Source organism: Etheostoma spectabile, chromosome 17 (genome assembly GCF_008692095.1).
Source record: "Etheostoma spectabile isolate EspeVRDwgs_2016 chromosome 17, UIUC_Espe_1.0, whole genome shotgun sequence".
In the NCBI taxonomy this organism is placed as follows: domain Eukaryota; kingdom Metazoa; phylum Chordata; class Actinopteri; order Perciformes; family Percidae; genus Etheostoma; species Etheostoma spectabile.
Genome location: NC_045749.1, coordinates 23,398,316 through 23,422,097, shown reverse-complemented (window position 1 = coordinate 23,422,097; position 23,782 = coordinate 23,398,316). Strand labels below are relative to the sequence as shown.

Here is a 23,782-nt window from a genome sequence, read left to right as displayed (position 1 = left end):
CCCCCCCCCCCCCCCCCCCCCCGTTGACACACCGGGCTCCGGTCGGACCGCGGTCCCCGCTTCACTTACACGCTCTCTGCCGTGTTCCCTTCCCACCAACACCAACCCACTCTCCATCACTAGCCCTGTTGCTATGGAAACTGCAATCCTCAATGGGCCTGTGCAAGGTTTTCATTTTCCAGCCAGCAAGGAGACAACAGACGGCCAAAACAAATCAGCTGGGAACTGATGTTTCACACATCAACTCGTTGCTTTTAATTTCCATGAGTCTATTTCTATTTGAAAATAAAAGCCTATATATTCCACGTATGAAAACATGGAGAACACACATTACCATGACAATGACGTGTTAACAGATGGCTAGCATGTGGTAACATGTTTCTGGGATGTCACCCACAGGTTTGTGATGGGGCGTTGTGCTAACTTGGCGCCCGGATAGCTCACCTGGTAGAGCGGGCGCCCATGTGTTACTACTCAATACTCATGCCTTCCGCTGTCCTATTTTTAATAAAATGTATTTACTGAAATACCCAAAAAATAATCTTCAAATAAAACAGTCTATACATTCTTGCTATCTAAGATAAGATCACACAAGAATCATGGGATCACATCTCGTATTGTGCGTGGGTGTGTGATCACGGAAGGCTTGTATCACGTGGATGCGCCGACTGAGTTGTTGTTGTCATCACTTAGAATTCCTCCTGGGGGAGACAGAGACTATTTTATATTAACCCTCCTGGTGTCCTCGGGTCAAATTTGACCCATTTTCAAAAGGTTTTTATATCAGAAATTTGGGTTTTCTTCCGACCACCCTGTCAGTAACGTGGCTGGTTCCCAACAAGGCTCCTCACGTAAACAAATCATCAGTTCACTACTTTCCTTGAATTTGGGTGTTTTGTTCAATTTTAGAGCATTTGAAGAAAAAGTGATGAAAGAACGTTGGGAAAAGTGACAAAAACATTTGAGAAAGCTTTAAAAAAAATATCAGAAAAGTGACAGTAACGTCGAAAGAAGTTACAAAAAATTGAAAAAAGTGACAAAAACATTGTGAAAAACTTAAAAAACATCGAGAAGGAGGCCAAAACGTTGGGGGAAAAAGAAAATAAAACTAAAAAGTTGCCAAAGGGTTAAAGGGGCTGTGGTAAGAGTGGGAAGACCCAGGGTGCAGTACTTCTCAGTCCTTCCCCCGTTTCTGCTAAAGCCCAAACGGTCTTGATCAAATGAACATGAACATGGCAGAAAAACTACGTCAGTGTTACTGTCCTGTGCAGATAATTTAAAATGATTCTTCAGTGGTTGGAACCTTAATGTTTAAAACCTTTTGAATTATCTTTGACACATTATTCATGAACCCAGCGGAGATAGTGCGAGTACATGAGTGTGTGTGGGGATGTAAAGTATGTCATCTTATTGCATCTGTGTGTGTGTGTGTGTGTGTTGGGTGGTTAACAGATGTGCAAAGATTAAGGCGAAGATTTTTCTTGGAGCAGCTTTGTGTTTCTGTATGATGTTATTTACTTGCAATCCATGAGTTCAGAGTATTAAAGTATGTTTGTGTGTGTCTGTAGTGAAGTTGTTTTGGAGTTCTAATCCTCCAGGAGTTTCTTTTATTATGTCCTCCCCCCCCCCCCAGTCTGCACAGTGCTGGGTCTGGAGGCTTTCCTGCAGCGGGGTGTGTTCCCTGCACCAACCGCTCACCCCCACAGGACGTCCAGATGGAGACATCATCGTTCTGCTCTCCGTTTGACGCACGACACCTCGTGGAATTCTACTTTCAAACGTATCAGTACGCTGTTGAAAAAAATAAAAGATCACCTGCTCTTCCCTAGGGTTGGGTATCGTATTTTTATGAATCCGATGCCAAACCGGTTCTTGAAAAAATGAAAAAAGACACTGAAGAGAAACTCTTTTATAGTTTTTTTTCTTATTTGAAAATTATTTAATTATTGTTTTTTCAAAATGAGCCTGTTCTGACACATACCGTACATGATAAGAGGGCGAGTTAGGTAAAAAAAAAAAAAAATAAGACACATCGGCCATAACTTCCAACTTCTCTGTGTGTTTATTAGAGATGATACAGTGTTGGCCTTTTGACATTTAATACAAAACAAACAGAAAAGAACAAGACAGCAGCTTCTGGTTTGTCCCCATACCGACTGGGACGTCTGTTCTCTCGTCCTATGACATTCGTGGGTAATTGTCCTCGGATGGGGACGTGAGTGCGAGTGTGTTTGGGGTGGCGTGTTTAGCGTTCTGTGATGGGCTCTCTTTCTTTTCTCTTACTGAGGTGCTGATTGCCCCCCCTCACAGTCGAACACAAACCCACACGAGCTTTTAAAACCGCTTTGGTCCAGGACTGTGGCTCATGACCCCATCCTGTCAGGATCCCTGTGCAGCTGCTTCACTATCACCATGAAAATGATCAAAACGCTTTATGAATGATGACAGCTTTAATAAAAACATTTTAGAGCACATGTTCAAGTTAACTTCCCTCTATATTATTCATGTTCAGGTCAATGTACTAGTCATGGTTAGTCCGGTGTCAACAGTATAGTCTAGATCCACGACGTTCCATTTCTGGGATTGCGCCGGTGCTGCCAAATGTCCGTCCCCGTCCTGTGTCTCTGTACCCGTCCTCTGTCTCTGTGTTCGTTCTAACCTCTGGTGGATTTCTGTGGACTCTGGTTACCTGGTGGTAGGTCTAACTGGTCTACCTGGTTGTAGGTCTACCTGGTTGTAGGTCTACCTGGTCTACCTGGTGGTAGGTCTACCTGGTGGTAGGTCTACCTGGTGGTAGGTCTATCCGGCATTCTGTACTACGGTAGTTGATAACAAGCTTGCAAATCCAAAATGAACTGAGAGGTTTCAGAGTAAATCACATTTGCGATGTGGTCTGGTGATGTCAGGCTACCAGATGGGAAGAGTATCAGATTATCTCATCCTCTCATACTTATTTATTTTATAAATATGTCTCTTGTGAGTCCCCCAGTGTTATACCAAATCACTAGAATATTCCTTAAAAGGTAACTTTTGTCTCTATGACCATTTGTTTTATTTGCAGTGGACCATTCATTCATTTTCATTTAACAATAACGGTCCCTATTGGGTCTCTTGAAATACAGTATGTATTAGGGCTCGTCATCCTACAGTTCCCATGAGCCTCCAGCCAGAGGTAATATAACCAATCCCATTCATTCCTAAATGATATTATATTACATTATAAAGAGCTGAAGTGAAACCTGAACATTCACAAACTTCATTCAAAGTCCCATTCCCAAATCACTAAAATCCAGTCTTTCCCGAACCTTTGTGGGTCCTTCGGGTTGTGAAAACATGGTTTTATTTCAATAAACTATGCTAGGTAAGTTAAAAGCTAGTATAGAAGTCGTCTTAAATAAAAATCAGAGTCAAGGGAGCCAACGTGGATCACCATTCAAAAAGCATTTTGACCTTAGTGAATAAAAGTATAACAAAGCTGCTCACTGACAGGATGTTAGTGTGGGCCAGAACCTGGACCCGGGGTTCAAAATTAAAACCACCTGCCAGCCAAATGCTGGTGAATATGCAAGGGGTTGGTAGATTTGCTTCACTCACCAGCCGAAAGAAACTATGTTAATCTATTTAGTGGCTGGTATAGGTCTGACATTACCTAGCCATTTGGCTGGTGGACCAAAGGTTAATTCTGAACCCTGCCTGGACCACACCGGGGCTTAGCCGTGTACCAAATCTGATCACATATTTACATTGACCTGGCATCATATTAGTTTAATCCGTTTTTAAAAATGTCCATCAGTACAGTTAACAGACCAATCGGAGGGAATGCAGCACCGACGGTTGGCTGGACCTGCAGGTAGATGTGTGTGTGTGTGTGTGTGTGTGTAACAGAGAAATGTGGGCCATGGTATGGACTGTCTGTCTATACTGTCTGCTTCAGGCTGATGGCCATTTTGTCCCACCCCCCCGCCCCTAAAACCATATACACCGCTTTTGAAAATGCTTTACAATCATTCTTGTGGCGAGAGGAGATGTGTTTGTGTGTGTGTGTGGTTGTGTGTGTGTGTGTGTGTGGTGTGGTGTGTGTGAACGTCGCCCTGGTCCAGTCATACACTCCACATCCGCACAGGTTCCCTCCTCTCATGAAGGCGGGCTGACCTGTTCTTTGTGCCCCAAACCTGCTGGTCAGCCAGTCCTCTGGATCCACAGCAAACTGTCAGCCCCCCCACCCCCGCCCCCCCGTTGGAGTCTCCAACAGTGACCAACACTTTAAAAAAGAGCTCATGTCGTACAGTCTTCTTTTTCTGTGGAACAGGAGCACCAGTAACATCAGCTAAAACCTTTTAGTGTGTGCTGCTGTTGATTCCAGATCAGGTAGTCCAGTTTAATCCACATCCAAGTGTTGGCTCATCCACAGAATCCAGTCCCGGGTACTCTGTGGTGCGCTGGTCTGTCTGTGTGTGTGGAAGCTTTGTGGCCTCAGCTCCAGCTCGTGCTCTGGAGTTCTTGGCGGAGCCAGGACGGCAGTGGTTGGCCCAACCGGTTCAGCGGCGCAGCAGCTCCATGTTGTGCTCCCGGTAGTACTCGGCCAGAAGGCACGTGACTGCGCACGCACACGCCACGCCACAGAGATAGAGAACACACACACACACGAACAGAGAGAGAGAGAGAGACAGACAGCCACACAGAGAAGACACACACCACAGCAGACTGAGAGAGAGATGAGAGAGAGAGAGAGAGAGAGAGAGAGAGAGAGAGAGAGAGGAGAGAGAGAGAGAGAGAGAGAGAGAGAGAGAGAGAGAGAGAGAGAGAGAGAGAGAGAGACGAGAGAGAGAGGAGAAAGAGAGAGAGAGAGAGACACACACACAGACACGGTACAAAGATACACACAGAGATAGAGACACACACACACAGACAGAGAAAGAGAGAGATTGAAGGTCAGAGATCAGAACTAGAGACAAAAACGATTTCATACAACATGCAGACGTTAAAAGTGCTCTGATATTCTGCTGTCTCTGTGTGCTCTTTTTTTTTTTAATTGTGGGGTGTCTTAATGACTGCTGAGCTTTTAAAGTTAACTCAGTTTAACTCTGGTGTTATTCAATATTTTTCTTATTGTAAACAAATTCCATAAAAGCCGTCAATGTGTTATTATTCCTACCCTGTCTGTGGTTCTCAGTCACAAACCCATCAGTTCAGTTCAACAGTCAATCCCTGAAACAGCTGGTTATTGTAGTTTTTAACGAACATTACTCAAAAAGATGGATGTTGTTTGGTGCCCTGCAGTGCCCACTAGTGTTCCTTAGCACAGGCCAATATGCCATAAGATTAGATTATTTTCATGTTTCCACTGTGCACACAACAGCAGGCTCACATGTTCCATCCAAATGCCTTAAAGCACTCTCGCCAAATTGCAACCTAGGGTCTTTTTGTGAATGTACCAGAGTCAAAAAGTTTAAAAGCATAATTAGGCTGTAAGCGCCACTTTTAACATTGACTGTATTTTGGGTCAAAGGGCCTTTAGAATGGGAGAGCTAGGGGCGTTACCATGATAGCATCAAAATCACTATTTGTAATCACTAAGAAGGCTCCACACAACATGAGACTTTGTATGTTGTGTATAGTCTCACCAGGGACTCTACACATGAACTCAGCATCGAGAACACGGTTTGTGTTCATAAAAGAAAGGTTTTAACAACTCACTGTAGCTGTTGGGTTTTCTGGTCGGCAAGGTCTCATGTTGCGTCGAGCCTTCTTAGTGTTTTAAAAATAATGATTTTTGATGCCATCATAGAAGTGCCCCTAATTTTTAAGTTGAATATTTATCTGTAAATCCACACAGTACCACGTTGTAGTGAGTATTTGTGACGGTGTGTGTAGGATTGACTCAAAGTAAAGTACAGTAGTGTGTGTGTTTCACGGTAGTGAAGAAACATGTCACCCAGTGAAACAACAGTGTGGCTCCTTGATGTGAACAATGGCACAGAGAGAGGAGATATATCCGTCTTTGATACACACAGATTCTCTCGTGGGATTTGTTGACAAAAAGGAAAATATAGAATGTTGCCAGGTTGGTCCTTTAAGCTTTCTACCCATGCAGAACCAGCCCAGCTCTGTGAGTAGAGATGCTCCGATACCTTTTTATTCTTCCTGATACCTGAACTTGTGTATCACTATGTGTACTATTGCTTGTGTGTACTATCCCTGTATGGCTGTGATAGGATTTCTACCATTGTTGTATGACCTGGCTCAGGTTAAACTCTTTGTGAAACTCTAACTAACATAAAACAATGAACACTGTAGAACTTTCTTTGATTATCAAGTTTGACAGTCCAAACGGAAAAAGAACATAAATATACTACCTTTAAGTAGATTTTCTTCAGGACTAATTTAGTGTATCGGATCGGAGCATACACTCCAGTAACTGAAGATACTGAGCCTTTTAGGCGGTATCGGAGGCTTTTCTGATACCGGTGTCAGTATCTAAACATCTCTAACTTTGGGTGCTCCACACTCTCAGACCCCTTGAACTGTGCTGCTGTTGACTGCTCACGGTTCTTGTCCTGTCAGACTTCTTGTAATGTCAGCTATTAATTAATCTATTATAAACTGGTAAGTACAATGTTATTATTACTGATATAACAAAACCAATATCATCCTTTAAATGTTAGCGTCTGCACATGGAGTCAATCAGAGAAGCAAGTTGCTAATGTGAAATGTAGATGTACCTCAGGGCTCATCTCCGGGTACTTTCTGCCTTTACTCTTCCCTAGACATTTGGCTCGACCTCCTTCCACCCGCTGACACCAGAAACCTTTGCTGTCATCATACCTGCAGACACATAGTTTATTTTCTTTAGTTTATTTAACACTTTTCACGTGTGATACATGGAAATGTGTGTGTGTGTGTTACAAACATTAGAGCCTGGGTGTAGTTGAAGATAGGAGTGACACTGAGGAATCTCTGGATTCCCTCCATCGCCAGTGCTGGGTTGGAGCGCAGCAGGGCCCCGTCCACGATGTGCAACTACAACACACAGAGGCAGGATCATCCATGACTCGTATCGACAAGAGGTAGATGGTATTTTAATGAGAACATGAACTACATTTGCTTCCATGCAACTCCAAAATCTGACAAGTATCCTGTCATTGCAGTTCTTCTTTTGGATAGTTTGGACCAAACTAAAATAAAATACCCATCCGACAGGAACATGGGATATACAAGGAACCACAGGCAACAATGAAGAATACTATATAGTAATAGATGGCAGGTGATTCAACAATGATTTCAAGGTGGGAGAGTGTTACGTGGGGGTTTATGAACATAGCCCATAGCAAGGATATTTCGGGGATTGCTCCGATGCCGCCGGAAATCCCGCCAGATGTCCCTGTTTTTATGGCGGAAGACCGTCACCTTCCTCTTTCTTTACTTTGAATTTAAATGGGCATGAACAGGCTTTCAATTCATCTCGTCTAATTTGACACTTTATGTAAGAAAACACCTGGATGGAAACCAGCTGTTGACTGTGACAACAAAGTAGAGTGGACCACACTAATTTCCACATGCTGCGGTGCGTGTTACCTGGCTGGGCTGGTAGTGTTGCAGCCAGCGCTCCAGGTGAGTTGCATAGAGACCCGGATTAAGGCAGCGTCTCTGAAGGGCCAGCAGGTCCCTGGGGGCCGAGGGGCTTGCCGTCACCACTGTATGGAAAGTGTTGTTGAGGGCTGCAGGGTCCTGGTGGGCCCTCTGGTGCTGTGGTCACACACACAAAGAAACACACACAAAGACACACCCACACACGGACACGCATGCACACGCAAAATTAAAGGTCAGAGATCAAAAGAACTCTAAAAAGACACAACATTTAAAAGGTAAAAGTGCACTGATATTCTACTGTCATCATTTAATTATAGGGTTTCTCAATGGCACACACCACACATTTTAACAGTGAACTGCTTTGAGAAAGCCTGAGCAGTGTGACACAACACTGGATGTGTGTATAGTTTTGCAGAGTGTGTGAGGGTTCTCACCTGGTACCAGGAGTAGGCCCGGTCAGATGGGTTGATGAGCACTGCCAAGATTTTGGCTCTGGGAAGCAGGGCAGCAGCTCTCTTAGGTGCCACCTCCGTGTCAAAGTAGTTGGCACTCTTTTCAAACATAAAATCTGTGCTGACGTTGGAAGGGAATGGGAAGAAGTCCATGTACCTGAGGATCACACATAAAACAGAAAGTAATAGTTAGCTAGATCCACATCCCTGTTCCATTCATATGTTTTATTCTGTTGACGTTTGAATTACAGAAAACACTCAAAGGATCTCTACAAACTGATCCAAACTAACTTTAAATTCTTACAATTTTTAGAGTATTCACACCGGATCTAGTCAGTATGTCATATGTAGTTAGTGTTGCATTGCCACACCTCTTTCCACAGCGCGAGTATGGTATGCTACAACACCAATCTATAGGCTTTGGTATGGTTTGTTTTTATTGTGCTATCAATGCTGAAACATACCTTTTTACACGTAAAAAAGAACAGCTTGTTTATTGCTATGGCCATGTGGTCAAATTTGAATAATTTATTTAAAATGTACTAATTTATTTCTTCAGTCAATTGCTGTTAAACAAAAAGAAGAATACGAGATGGCAGAAAGGCACTTTACAACATTCTTGAGATGCACTTGAATACATCATGAGCTTACGAGGTGCTACTGAACGCACCATAAAGTCCCGTCTGCGTTGTTTCTCAGACAACGCCGACAGTGACCATAATGTGTTAAAGTGCAGCTAGGCTACACTGTGTCTGGCTGCCGACTGTAAAACTGTACAGCCAAGCGTTACAGTTTAGCTTTCAGCATTTTAACCAGCTGACAGCTTACTGTAGGCTAAAATGAGCTGCTGCCAAGTGTAATGTGAAGTGTAACAGGAGGTCACACAAATCCATCTCCGTCAGGCTTCAACCACCAGTGGCTCAAACCAATCAGCATCCAGTGAGGAGCTACAGATGTGATGTAGGTGTGTGTGCTGTGTTCAAAACAACAATGGCAGCTCCTCAAGAGGCAAGCATAGATTCTGCAATAGCATCAGTTATATCAGAATTGGAGAGTATTTCTTTACTGAAAGAAGAGCAAAGCAGGGTGCTGAAGGCTTTTCTCAATTTACTGTTTTTTTTGTTGTTGCTTTTCTCCCAACAAGAGTTTGATTTACATCATATTGTTCATGAATCTGATCGGTTAAAGTTAGCCTGTGATAGACATATGCTTCATTCAATCATCTGCCAGGTGTTTTAACGGTTTCTAATGACGGCCATTCAGACAGTTCTGCGTCTGCGGACTTTAACGCTGTTGTTTTGAAGCTTTGGCTTAATGTTTGAGGTTGTTTTTTCCCATTTGGTCTTTAGTGGCAGGTGCATGTAGTTTACCAGCGACAAGCCTGCATGTGTGTACCAGGAGATATCCACTGCGGGTCAGCAAGGAAACACAGAGGGAATTTTGTACTAGAAGGTCTGTAATTTTTTTTTTTTTTCTCTTTCTCTCTTTTCCTTTTAAGTGTAGCTTTGTCACTTCCCTGCCGGGATGGGTAGGAGGAATTATTACCCATTGTTATCATTTCAGTGGATGAATGTCCTGTGAGCATTATATTAAGATATACTTTATCCTTTAATCCCATGCAAGTGTAAGAGGTGGGTTAAATACCGTCATGTTTTGCCAGACAGTGACATTTACTGTCGTTTCTTTCCGTCCATACAGCCAAGTCATAGCGCCGCTGCTGTTTTGCCTAGTCTAGATTGTTTACTCCCGTGTTCCAACTTTTAGATTACTTGTACTGGAATCTGTTGTGTTGTTAATGATTGTGTTTATTTGTATGGAGGAAAGTTTGCACTGGGGATAGTGTGTATTTGTTTTAGTAACTTTTAATCAGGCCAGAGTGTTTTTAGAGCAGTGGTTGCTTAATTTGGTGGTTGATAGGTGGTGACATATAACTAGGTTATTTTATCAGTACATAGCATGGTTTTAGTGTTTTGATATTTGCATGTGTTTTATTCGCCGTCTTAATCTTGTTATACGATCCACCTATGAGGACCGTTGCAACCATTTTAATAGTTTCTTCCAATTTCTTAAACACTTTCAACTATAACGAATGTCACTCCTCCTGTGCCTTGGAAGTTTGGTTGTTTTCTTTATTGCATTAGTTCCCTGGGATTAAGCCCTCTATGGGGCCTGGTTACACAAGCAAAAGTCAAGCCAAATTGAACCTTAGAAAATATTAACGGAAAGAAAGCTGCACCACAAAGAAAAATGAATTTAAATTTAAGCCACGTTGTGTTTTCAGGACTTTCTGAAGTCAGTGTATGATAATTATATTCCTGTCTTTACCAGTCAATCCCATTGTCATAGTACGCTCCACTGAAGAACTGGATCTCCTCGAAGGTGGTGGGGCTGGGGAATGAGCTGGTGACTGCTGGGTGGAGGCTCAGGAATGAATGAAGCGCTGTGGTGCCTTGAGTAAAGATAAGACATGTGTAAAAAAACAAGATAGATACATATAGACAAAGATGAAAATTGGGATAGAGAGAGTGAGACCTGTTTTCTGTGGTCCAATGACGAGGAACTTGGGGAGTCGGTCACAGGTCTTTTCTTTAGACCAGATATCTTTGTGTCGCTTGTCATGACAAGGGTTCTGAAAGATATTTCACATTAAAATTAAATGTTCCTCACTATGCTTTCATTCCAGTGTTCCTGCTACATTTAGTATTGTTTACAACTCACTATCTGTGTTTATTCTGCTACTCATCACAAATTCTCCACCACTTAATTATTTACAATGATGTAGAGGATGAACAACCGTTCAAGGCGATATAGACAAGGACAACATTACAGCTATTCCTCTGAAAATACAGTACATTTCAAAACAGGCAAATGTAAGCTTTCAAAAACAAAATTAATATTCTGACCTGCCAGAGTGGGTCTCTCTCCTCAGGGAAGATCTGGAAGTATTTCTCAGCGAGCTGGACGGGGGGCAACGTCTGCAGCCTGAGGTTGGTCCAACACTGGACGAACTTCACCAAAGACTCAAAGGTGTACAGACCCAGCCGGTCGTTGCCATAGTTAGACAGGTGTGTCATAAAGATACTGATCTGAATTGAGAGGGCACAATGAACTTTACAAGTCAGTTTAATATTTACCTGAGTTACCTGTCAATGAGCTCAAAACAGAAGGAGTCTAGACTGCAAATTACTGACTATGAACTCAACAGAGAGCAAAGAGGTTCACATAGAAACACGTTGGCCACAAGTGAGAAATTATTACATTCCATGTCTTTTAGCGGACGTTTTTATCCAAAGCGACTTACAATTGCTATAAATCAGAGCCCGCACACCTCTGGAGCCACTAGGGGTTAAGCGTCTTGCTGTGCTTGTGTCTTACACAGTGGTTTATGTATTGCAGTGGGAATTGAACCCTGATCTCCCACACCAAAGGCATATGTAATGTCCCCTGTGCCATCACCACAACCAGAAATGATCAGTTAGTGTAGTTAGAATAAGGATCACTATTAACATCACACATTTAAACATGCACAACACAACAAAATTACAACATATTAAAATTACAAAACAATCAACACAAATTGGTGTGTGTGTGCGCGTGTGGGGAAAGTTTTTTGGGTTTTTTGTAACCTAGTCAAGTCTCAAGTCCAGTTTCAAGTCTTTGAGATGGTCAAAAAGCACAACCTTGAAGGGCATTATCCCGCTCATACCATGCTCAACTGCCAACTCATTTCTTTTCAGACCATTCATTTATATTTTCATGCTTTTTTAAAATCAAAATCTAACGTTTTTCATAAGCCATGACTCATGTTTCCCTGTTAACACCAGAGGGGTTGTCTAATGCCTGGAACAATCACTCCCATCCAATAAGGTTCTTATGCAATGGAAACATTGTTCACTGCTCCAGTTAATAGGATGAACCTGGGATACCACTTAGTCACGCTGCAAGATTCAAAGCCAATAACATTGTGTGCGGTTGACAATCAGTAAATATAATTCAAAATTATTGACGCAGTAGGCTGCCCCACCGCAGCAAGGTGGACAATATAAAAAATAGGTAATTATGGGGGCCGTGGCTCAGAGGTAGAGCGGGTTGTCCACAAGACTGGATGCTGCTATGTGGCTGTCCACTGCTTAGGATGGGTTAAATGCAGAGATTGTACTTAACAACATCGTATTGTATGTCCACAACAAAGCCCAACAAATAAAGGATTTTTAAGGCTGATACCGATACAAATATTTGGTTATTTATATATACTGTATATTTTAAAAAAAATATCTAGAAATGCACAGATTTTCCTAACATTACTTATTTGTAGTTATTTATGAGTTCTCACTAAAATAATATGATAATAATTTGTTTTGTCACAACAGAAAAGAGGAACATCCGAATATATTAAAGTTCTGATAAATAAAATGTAAAAAATTACAAACTTAAGATATGAAACTTAAAGTCCTTTGACTAAAAACACAATGACAAAAAAATAATCAGTGTTGCCAACAGGGACATTGTAGAGCGTCCTCTGGTGGACAGACTATGTAACGCCATCACTGGACGTTGTAGAGCGTCCTCTGGTGGACGACTATACACGCCATCACTAACAGGGACGTTGTAGAGCGTCCTCGGTGGACAGACTATGTAACACCATCACTAACGGACGTTGTAAAGCGTCCTCTGGTGACAGACTATACACCATCACTAACAGGGACGTTGTAAAGCGTCCTCTGGTGGACAGACTATGCAACGCCCTCACAACAGGACGTTTGTAGACCCTCTGGTGGACAGACTATGCAACACCATCACTAACAGGGACGTTTAGAGTGTCCTTTGGTGGACAGACTTGCAAAAAAAAAAAAACTGTATAACCAGCTAAGTTCCTACCTTGAACTAGCAACTGGCTCAGTGACTGTCAACACGGTTTTCGTGCAAAGAGATCAACCATGTCACATTACTACTCCTTACTACAAATAGGTGCTCTCTAAACAAAGGTCACATTACGGAGCTATTTTTATTGACTTTCGTAAAGCTTTTGACACGTGAATCACCAGATTTTGCTAATAAACTTCACTCATTTAATTTGTCATCATCTGTGATAGAAATGCTTTCGTCTTACCTAACGAACAGGATGCAGTTGTTAAATAAATCATGCAAATCTCAACCTAAATCTTGATATGGGCGTTCCTCAAGAGCATTCTTGGACCCTTACTTTTCCTTTTGTACATAATGATTTCCCTCAAGTGTGTAATCATTCAAAATGTCTACTGTATGCTGACGATACTGTTATTTTTCTCTCTGATTCAAATTCTGATGTCATAATTCTAAATGATCATCTGACCTTCATCTTATACACGACTGGTTGAAAATAATCATTAACCATCAATGTTCAGAAAACGAATGTATTTATTTTTCACCAGAAAATGTCTTTCTTTTACTGATCCTATAACGTTTGCTAACCAAGAACTTGTTGTTTCAAAGACTTACAAATATCTTGGTGTGCTCTTGATTCTCACCTTACATACCGGAAACAGGTGTCTAATTTAACTAAAAATTTAAATCAAAAACTTTATGTTTATAATAAGATCAGATCATATCTTTCTTCTTCTGTTTCTGCAACCTACTTACATGCAATTGTGTTTTCAACCATGTCCTACTGTCTTCCCATTTGGTCTCTTACCACGAAGGAAATTACTGAACCAATAGCTCGACTATACTATCGAGCTCTAAAGTTCACTGTAACCTTCCAATGGTCTCACCATTGTATTGCTCTTGAATGCTCTAAGGCTCTGCTTATGAAAACTTTAGAAACAGCCACGCAATTGCATTTTATTTTCAGATTCAATACCACCGCCTTACCAGCACTTGTTGCACTTTTTCCGCACAACGTGACCAGGACGCCTCACTAGGTCGTTCTCACAGGCCCTATTCCAGTTCCCTCATACAAAACAACTTTGGTCAGAATCTTTTTTTTATACAATACAAAGTTTGGAATGATGTTCCGTATCACATTCAGTTCAGAACACTATCATCTATCACGTATTTTAAAAAGGCATACAAACAGCTCCTTTTTAAAAGTTACACTTGCACACATTAAAAATGATTTTTATGTATTGTCCAATCCTTGTTTGCACAGACCGTATTTGTTTAGCCCAGCTGATGTTTTGTATAAATGTCTTTGTCCTTATGTAACTGTATTGTGGATTTCATTTGTCAAAATCTATTTTTCTATACGATGTTTTGTATATATTTGTCCTGAAGTGCTGTACCATGTTTTTATGTTTCTGCAGAACAGGAACCTGCTAAACCAGTTTTTACTGGCCGGCCCGTTTTACATTGTAATGTATGTTTCTTTTTCTAACTTCCTGTAATATAAATATATGAAATGAATGAAAATGCACCCATCACTAACAGGGACTTTGTAGACGTCCTCTGTGGACAGACTATGCAACCCATCACTACAGGGACGTTGTAGAGCGTCCTCTGGTGGACAGACTATGCAACGCCATCCCTCATAACATGGTTGCCAGTCCGTTTTTATTTTATTTTTTAAAATATCCATTTATCAGAATCATTTATTTGTCACTATAAATGATTCTGATGAATGAAATATTTTTAAAAATAGAAATGTCCAATATCGGCCGCTAATATCAGCCCACCGATATAATGGTTGGGCTCTAGTCAGCAATAAATACTTTCTATTTTTAAGGTTACATTTTTGACAAAACTGAAAAAGGAGCTCTTTAAATAACTAAAACCAGGAACTAGCAAAAAAAAAAGGATGTGTTCATTTGTTACCAGCAGCTGCAATCGAAAGAGTGCCTAAGGTTAAGGAGACACATCCTCTTATGTTAAAAATTAAAGTCAAGCCTTCTGACTTTTCACTCTAAATAAGTGAAAAGATTGAAAGTAAGTTGAGTGTGAGAAAAGACATGTTCAAGTCACGTCACAAGTCCTCATTTTTGCAAATTAAGCCCAAGTATATAGTGTACTGTACAGCTGTGGGGGTGCATGGAGGAGTAGTTTTCGTACAGGGTTTAGGAGGACAGTGAGGAAGAGTTCTCCTCCTCTGATGCTCTTGTCCAGCTCCTTTGAGCCTCCTGGGTATTCATTATAGAAGATGGTATGGGTGAACAGACCACAGGTCTGCCTGGGCAACACCTAAAACACACAGGGAGATTATTAGGAGAGTGTGTGTGTGTGTGTGTGTGTGTGTGTGTGTGTGTGTGTGTGTGTAGTTTCTCTGACCAATTTAATACTAACAATCCTCATTTATTAGGCCATATATGACACTGGGGTCTATACTGCTGACCCTATAAACTGTTGCTACCATGCTGTCCTAAAAACAATGATTTTGTCCGTGTGATGATTATATTGAATTAATGGAATGGATGTAAAAGGAATTGTGGTGCTCAAAGCCTCCAAAATGCACATTTAAATGGCTCAAAGTGATTTTTTAGAAATAATGTAAGTTATTCAAGTTAATCCAGAAACTCTGTTGTGCAATTTTTACAGAGAACTGTTTCCTGCTAAACTGTCTTCACAATGTTGCACAGAAAAATGAGAGCTCAGCTGTGAGAGCTGCTATGTTTCATTATTACTTTCACACCTACTTTCGTTTTTGAACAAAAAGTGTGTCAGTGTGGAGGAGGTTTACCAAAGGGAGCAGGCTGTGGACTGACCTGGATGCCATTGTGGATGAAGCCACGTCGGTATCGAGCCGGCCTCAGATGAGGGTACTCCTCAGTGCTGGTCACCTTGATGTCCCACACAGACTTCCAGGCCTCATAGAGCTGGCTGTGAACTGGGTACACCCCAGAGTGGTGCGGAGCCACTGCATAGCCCATATCTGTTGGGATGCCATGCTCCTGGAGAGAGGACAGGACGTGGGCAAACGAGGAGGTAGCAGAGGCCAGGCAAGAGTGTCAAGAGAAAGATATAGTCAGAAAAGAAAAAAGCAAAGCAGCAAGGGCGCACATATCACCCATACACCAGGTGTATACTGATACTAGGGGTCTCACGATTTGACTTTTTGATTTTTCAATCAAATTTTCAATTGCTGCAATAAGAGCCACTAGATGGCAGAAGGGTACTTTTAAATGCACCATTAGTATAGCAAAGTGATATTGAATGCAGCTGTAGTTTAACAAGGTGCACATAAACGCACCATAAGTCCCGTTGGAGTCCCTTCGTCATTTGTTTACATAACTCATTCACAGGGAAGGCTAAATGTTGCCACCACGGTGACTTCAGGGAAGCAGGGGGATTTTCTGCCGTTTCTCCCTCATCTCAAGCTCCGTCTGTGGTGCTGATGTAACCCTGTGTCTTTAGCTGCATGCTACCATCCAGTAAGTTACTCTGTCTGTTTTTTTCTTTATTCCTACATGTGCAAGTAGGCGGGGGTGAATAGAGAAAAATACAGGGGGAAATCACCGATCATGCTTTTGAAAGTTGGTCACAGGTCTATTAAATCTAAATGCTCCTTAAAGCCGACACTACTCCTGTACCCATGACTACTTTGGAACCACACAGCTACATACTCCTTTTACTTTCCATGTAGCCGTAAGCAAGTCATGTAGCCACACACTGTGACACGGGCCATGGCGGCAGTGTATTAGGGCTGCTTACCTGAGCGAAGATCTTGTTGAGCCTCATCTGCTCCGCCAAGACGCTGACGTTGTGAAAGAGGTGAGGCTGCATGTGGCTCCACATGTGAGGAAACCACCAGAAGTCCATCCTATGTTGCAGTAGCATGTCATCTCCCCGATCCTCTTCATCAGTGCCTAAAAACACACAAACACAAGCGTGTGCGCACATTCACTTTCAGCATATTGAATGTGGCCTGATCCACAATGAACATCAGTGCTTCACTCAGCAGTTCCTGCCTCCTGTTACTTCACATACAATTATTCCAATGAGCTCCAGGAAGGGGCAAAGATTTAAATTATTGAAAAAGATAGCAATGCTGTCAAACTGGTACTGGTAATGATACCCTGAGATGATGAATGAAAATCAGTATTGAGCACAATTACATGATGACCTTGATTCGCTATTGGTTCCACTCTAAGAAATAAAACTGTTGAATCATCACCATTCGACTTTGATAAATAGATTCATTAGAGAAAAGGTTGACAGGGAAAGTAAATGTGAGGCAATGGTGATATTTCTACAGTAGCCAGGAGTCTCTTTAGGGACCTTTATGTCCTGAGTGAAACCTGTCAGGCAGTAAAGAATTTGTTGGAAAGAGTCCTTTAGCCACCATATTTACATATCAACTATTACATGTTATACTCAAGTTAGAATATTGGTTTGGCATAGATATTTTGAATGTTATCATTTAGTGTGGCTAATATTAGTTTTCAGTCAATTCTCTTAAATTTACAATTGGCTTAGGGGCAGTGGTGGCCTAAAGGTTAGAGAAGCATGCTTCTTCCAGTAAAAATTGTCCTGGATAAATTAAAAGGTAAAATTCTTAAAATGTCAACATTGCAAATTCCAATGAAAGGCTACCGTGTTAAAGGCAGAGATGATCTAAACATTCCTCTTTACAGATACACAGAGCTGTAGTATTATATAACATTTTAAACAGAAAGCCTTTTTGATAGAATAATGGCTAATGTTTCATACCTGTGTGATAGAACTTTCCAGAAAATCCCAAATTGAAAGTGAAATCAGGGACCAGTGCTCTCAGCTTATTTTGAGTGTTGAGCAACGCCTGGGAAAGGATGAAAGAACACCTCACACTTACTCAGTGACATTATTTTATAATTTCAATTCATAGTTACTACAGGGATTAACCATTGTTGCTTAACCACAATAATCTGACAAGCCCTAAGTTACATGTAGCAAAAACTGATATTTTATGGTGCAGGATGAGAAATAAACTAATATAAATCGAGATTGCAATTGTATAACAATTTATCATGCAGGCCTACTGTTGATACGGATTTCTTTATGCCAATTTCTGCAATATGCTATTTTACAGATCATTCTGGAGCCTCCCTAACAAAACACAAACTTTACAGTAAGGGTTAATATTCTGAAGGGGAAATAAAACATATATAACATGTATGTTAGTGTACATGTAAATCCACCTGCACATGATTGAACTAGAATTACCGACTTGCGGTTGTATGCCTCAGCCACCGAGTCAAGTTGCAGTTAACACTCATGTCTGTCCAGACTCACACAATATACATGTAGTAAAGAGTTTAAAGGAATTTAATAAAAAGGTAAGAAGTGTAATTTTTGGCAAAACATGGCTCCTTTACACACATCTTTAACCCGGCAGCACAGCAGGTTTATAATCACCACAGCGTAAGGATCAGTGACTGATTCAGTATCCGAGGTAGGGCTGGGTTGAGATTTGGATTTCAGATTTGGATTTAAAAGGCTGCATTACAGTAGATTGTTATTTTCTGAACTTACCAGACTGTTATAGCTGTCACTTGCTTTTACCCACTTAGTCATTAAATCCACATGATTGATGATTATTTATCAAAAATCTCATTGTGAAAATATTTTTTGAAAGCCCCAATTTTCAACCCTACAATATCATCGCAATATCAATATTAAGGTATGTGGTCAAGAATCTAGTGATATTTGATTTTTCTCCATATCACCCAGAGCTAGCCTGGTGGAGCCAGAACATGAATTGTAAAACTTTTTCTGATGGATACACAATAGCTGTGTCCCATTTTAGAGGGCTTCTCCTTCAATAGTCAAGAGCTCACCTGGGTGTCGAGACTGAAATGTGCACGCAATGGGTGACAGGCAGGGTACATCATGGTCAGGTAAATCACAGGACAACCAGTCAGTCACTTTCTACTACACTGATATTTCTTTGACAACCGCAATTTAGTTTATAAATTATCTGACCTGAGTGTCTTGACAATGGAAGCCATCCTGACAGCCTGAAAGAAACCCACAGTGAGGACCAGGGCTGGATTTGAGCCCAGGAGCTTACTCTTTGAGATAGTGCAATTCTACTGAGCCCCTGTCCTTCCTCCAAACCATTGTGGATCTCCATGCTTTGATCAATTAGGAGAAAGCAGTGTTGGGAATAACATTTACCAAGAGTTAAGATTTGCATTGGCACAGTAATGCACAACCAAGCCACATACAGGCAAAACAGTTGTCAAAGCCAACATATAAAAACCATAAAATCTACCTCACCATTAGCACCATTCTCACATATTTAGCTGCTGGTTTAGACTTGTTACACTTTGTTTTTCACTTCCCCATGTTGGTGTAGTCTTCTAATGTAGGCTTCATACCCCGTGTGGTGACAATTTGTCAGATATTTTCTAAGTGAAGCGGTTAAAGGAACACGCCGACTTATTGGGACGTTATCTTATCCACCGTATCCCCCAGAGTTAGATAAGTTCATACACACCCTTCTCATCTCCGTGCGTGCTGTAACTCTGACCCCTCAGCATTAGCTTAGCCTGGCAAAGATCCTGCAGTTAACTGGTTCCAACTAGCTACTCCTCCCAATAAGTGACAAAACAACGCCAACATGTTCCTATTTACATGTGATTTGTATAGTCACAGGGTGTACAAATAACAAGGTCACATGACACAGCCATATTCTAACCGCATACTAACTGGGAACTATATTCTCAGAAAGGGGAAGCAGTGCTACTATAAATTAGGAAAAATCCAACCTTTAAGGACACCAATTTTCTTTATGAATGAATAATGTATCGTGAATAAATAAATATTCTTCCTTAAAATACAGGGGGCATAAGTATCAACCCCACTATGTTAAATTCCCATAGAGGCAGGCAGAGTTTTATTATTAAAGGCCAGTTATTTCATAGATCAGGACACTATGCATCCTGATAAAGTTCCCTTGGCCTTTGGAATTAAAATACCCCCCCCCCCCCCCCCATAACAAGACCAATGCATGGTTTTATTTCAATTAGACTAATAGCTGGTTTGATTTGCATTGAGACATGATTTTATGTAAAGTTCCCCAAGCCAACCTCTAGGTATGGTGAAGGGTATGTGATGATGTGGGGGGGGGCTATTTTAAATCGAAATCGACCCAACTGGAAATGGAAAACGACCCAACTCTATTAACATGAATCAACCATTACACACAGTGAGAAGCAAACTGAGTTCATTTCTGATAATTTGTGGTCTCTTGTGTGATTATGGCTCACCCACCTCCACATCTGACACCTTCATCCTGGTTCCCTCTTTGCCAACGAATATGTCATCTACGTCCACCAGGATGTGGCGGTCCAAAGACAAGCACAGTCTCTTCCCTGTCAGGTAGGCAATGGAGTCTACAAACACCAGCTTGTGAAGCCAATAGTTGAGATTGTTTCCAAAGAGAACTCTTTGAATGCCGTCGTGGAGCCCCAAGTCCTGGACCACTGTGGCATGGAGAGCCCGCAAGGGGCTGGGTCCAAAATGTGCCAGTGCCTCAGAGGACTTGGTGCTGGCCAGAAGCACTGGTTCATAGGTAGAGTGGTTGGACTGGAAAACGGTCCAGTCATCCCCTGGTAAAGAGCCCTGCTCCACCTGGTTGGGCTTGGTGATGTAGAGTAGCGGAGCATTGGGGTTGATGCGATAGTCCCTGAGACCCAGGTGCGAGTGTAGAAAAAGAGGAAAACCTTTGAGCTGTGCACTGAGAAGAGAGTTTTCATTAGCTTTGAAAAAGCCAATGACACCTACTCCATACTCGGCACAGTACTTGTCCAGCAAGTCACGGTTCCACGCATCCAGATTGACATATTTCAATACATTTTCATAGATGATCAGTGTGTAGCGACCACGGTTATGCTCCGTCAATGTGGGCATGTCTCCTTTACCAGGAGCAATCTCTGTCCGGTAGTGGAAGCGGCTAGACTCTAATATGGCTACAATCTCCTGGCCCAGCTGAGAGTAGATGCTCTCTACAAACACCAGAACTACGGGCTCTGTCCTGGAATTGTCCACCGCCTTTACCTGTCGTAAACGGCCCTCACGCTGAGGAATGAAAAGGGGTGCCCTCTGGACACCTGGCCCTCCTCCAGCGGCCCCAGTACTCGCTCCCGGTGACATCCCGCCACCTCCACCACAGTCACTGAAGGGTAAAGGGGGGGCCTCCTTGATTTTGGGGCTGTTGGACACGTAGTAAGCTAGGAAGGCCATGGACAGTAAGCAGAAGATGATAAGTGCCAGGATGAGGCGATGAAGCTCCAGCTGGCGGACACCTCGCATTAGCTTCCACACACCCAAGCCTGCACCTACCATGGTGTTGGAGGGGGGAGGCAGGACTGGGCAGCAAGCAGCAGCGGTGAACGGGGGAGGAGGGCAGAGAGGTGGAGTAGGGGTGAGAGGAAGGGGGAGTGGAGGAGGAAGGTTGAGCAGTAGAGACAGGCACTGAGCTGTGCGAAGGAATAGCCATTTACACTAGGTCACCATGGCCAGCATCATCCATTACCCGCTCACCACCTCTAGCTCCGCAGCGCAAAATCTCGGCACTTACAAGATGACTGAATGAAAAGAGGGAGAGAGGGAAGGATAGATGATTACTTGATGGATGAAAGGTGAAATATTAGGGGACTTGAAAGGGGTAAATGGAAGTTGTCTGAATAAAAGCTGCACAGATGATCCCTGTCCGAGGACCAGTTGGGTCCTGAATATCCGGTTCAAAAGGTGCTGCCTGGTCAGTTCTCTCCTTCAAGCAGCTGTGCTGGTGTCTCTACACATGGACGTCTCCATCTGTAGAGGCTCGTGTTGACTCTCAGCAGTGCAATTGTCTCCGCTGGCGGTCTGGGTTTCGGGGCCGAGCCCCCTGAGGCCACCTAGCCTGGACATCCCAAAAGAAGACACCTAGATGAAGAGGACAAGAGGGAAGAAGTATGTTTTGGATCAATATTAACTTATTATAGCTGTCTTATGGCAATTCTGACATTCTGCATTAAGAGGGAATGTTTGAATTTTGAGAACATAGTCAGTGAAAGGAATACTTCAAAAAAAAAAAGGGAGGAAATGCTTCTCCCTCTGGAGAAAGAACCTATTCATGAATCCAAGTAAAGCATCTTTAAGCATTGTACAAACCCGATGCGTTATTATTGTTATGAATCCAAATTATTGAAATACATCTGAAATGATTGTAAACCTTACCTGAAATTCTGCAGATGTGAAAACCTTCTAATCCCAATATGGAAGAGACCTGCCAGAGACAGATAGCGAGATTAGAAGGTGAAGGAGGAAGAGACCGAGACAATAGAAGAACGGTAGTAAAACTGTATTCTGTAACTATAACTTGCGATGCAGTTAGGACACAAGAACAAGCTAACTAATAAGAAAATAGGAATTTTGACTGAGTGGATGTCAGTTAGTAATGTTAGCTAATAGTTTTCCCATCCCTCTTTGGATTCCCAGCCTGCCACTCCCTCTCTAGGATAAAGTTTCACCAGGCACCGATGGGTCACATTACATCGGGAACGTCTCAGGAGCAGAGTGTTTTGCCGGCCCGACTCGCAGATGACGTTGTTTTGGTCATTTCTCCTGGATATTTGTGCTTCTACGAAAGAAGTCTACATAGTAAGGCTGTGCAACTATCACATTTTTAATTGGGATTTTGACTTCAGCTCCTGATGATCACAAAACAAAATAAACGAGAAAAAAAACGGTTATTTTGCACATTACATTTTGCAAGTTAACTCTAATTTTGTCTTGTGTTTTAAGACAAGCGCACTTTCTCCCCTGCCTTCCCATTTGTGGTATGTGGTGCCCGAGCATAGACTGTAGTGTGCGAGTAATGGGACGTGGAACAGAAACACATCATCTGCAGGATTGGCTACACAGTGGTGTTAGTATTACTTGGTAACAACAAATCTGTTTAATAACCTGAAATATAAGCACTAGATTCTGATCCATAAAAAAGGATTTTTAAGGCCGATACCAAGAAACATTTGGTTATTTAGAAATCTAATATTCCGATATATCGGCCGAAAACATCCGGAAACGCGTAACAAAACATAAACCGATTTCCCTAACATTAGTAATGTGTTGTTTTTTATGAGTTTTCACTAAAATAATATGATAATTTAATATGATAATTAGTGTTGCCAACAGGGACGTTGTAGAGCGTCCCCTGGTGGACAGACGCCAACACTCATAACATGGTTGGCCGCTCGTTTGTATTTTTTAAATATTCATTTATCAGAATCGTTTGTCATAAACGATTCTGATAAATGAATATTTAAAATATATACTATACATATAAATTAGTAATCATTTTTATTATGATATTTTTTTTTAATCCATTATTAATGCAGATACCGATAGATGGGGAAATGCCTAATATCGGCCGATAATATTGGCCTGCCCTTATATTGGTCGGGCTCTAATGAGCAAAAAGTCACATTTCCCCAAATATTGTAAAAAACAAACTCCTAACAAGAAACCAAATAGTTATCCGTTGAGTTAACAGATGCCATTAGCACAGTTGAGAACAACGGCTTTAGAACGCTGGTCAAACGTATTTCCCACCACTTGGGGGACGCGCCGTCATGGCTAGTGGAATCACATGCAGTGCCTTGAGTGGCTGCGATTGCAGATTCTCCTGATGGAATTTAGGAGTTACTTGGTCTCTACTGCAGCTCCGTGCCCTAAGATCACACAATGCCTCGTGTTCGCTCCCATTAACGTTATTGTTCATTATTATAAAATAGTTGCACACTACTGCTTTAAAGAAAACATCCCTCCAAACGAAAAAAGAATCCCTCTGAAATGAGGTATTGAAG

General features: G+C 41.9%; 1 protein-coding gene and 1 long non-coding RNA gene across 2 annotated transcripts in view; one reads left to right on the top strand and one right to left on the bottom strand.

Annotated features, from left to right (window-relative positions):
- Positions 1-2,043: 2,043 nt before the first annotated feature.
- The window catches only part of ndst2a (N-deacetylase/N-sulfotransferase (heparan glucosaminyl) 2a), a 27,684-nt gene continuing 5,945 nt past the window's right edge, over positions 2,044-23,782 (bottom strand). The window contains 16 exon segments of the mRNA XM_032541953.1: positions 2,044-4,544; positions 4,547-4,585; positions 4,588-4,597; positions 6,723-6,825; positions 6,911-7,020; positions 7,576-7,746; positions 8,025-8,199; positions 10,368-10,491; positions 10,575-10,671; positions 10,946-11,128; positions 15,066-15,194; positions 15,716-15,901; positions 16,662-16,816; positions 17,661-17,748; positions 20,205-21,860; positions 22,155-22,203. Of these exon segments, the coding sequence (XP_032397844.1) occupies positions 4,474-4,544; positions 4,547-4,585; positions 4,588-4,597; positions 6,723-6,825; positions 6,911-7,020; positions 7,576-7,746; positions 8,025-8,199; positions 10,368-10,491; positions 10,575-10,671; positions 10,946-11,128; positions 15,066-15,194; positions 15,716-15,901; positions 16,662-16,816; positions 17,661-17,748; positions 20,205-21,278 (2,715 nt within the window). The 5' untranslated portion in view covers positions 21,279-21,860; positions 22,155-22,203 and the 3' untranslated portion in view covers positions 2,044-4,473.
- On the top strand, positions 3,905-15,255 carry LOC116705676 (uncharacterized). Its single transcript, XR_004335987.1, has 3 exons — positions 3,905-4,035; positions 4,864-4,868; positions 15,225-15,255. It is a non-coding gene; the product is annotated as an uncharacterized LOC116705676 (long non-coding RNA).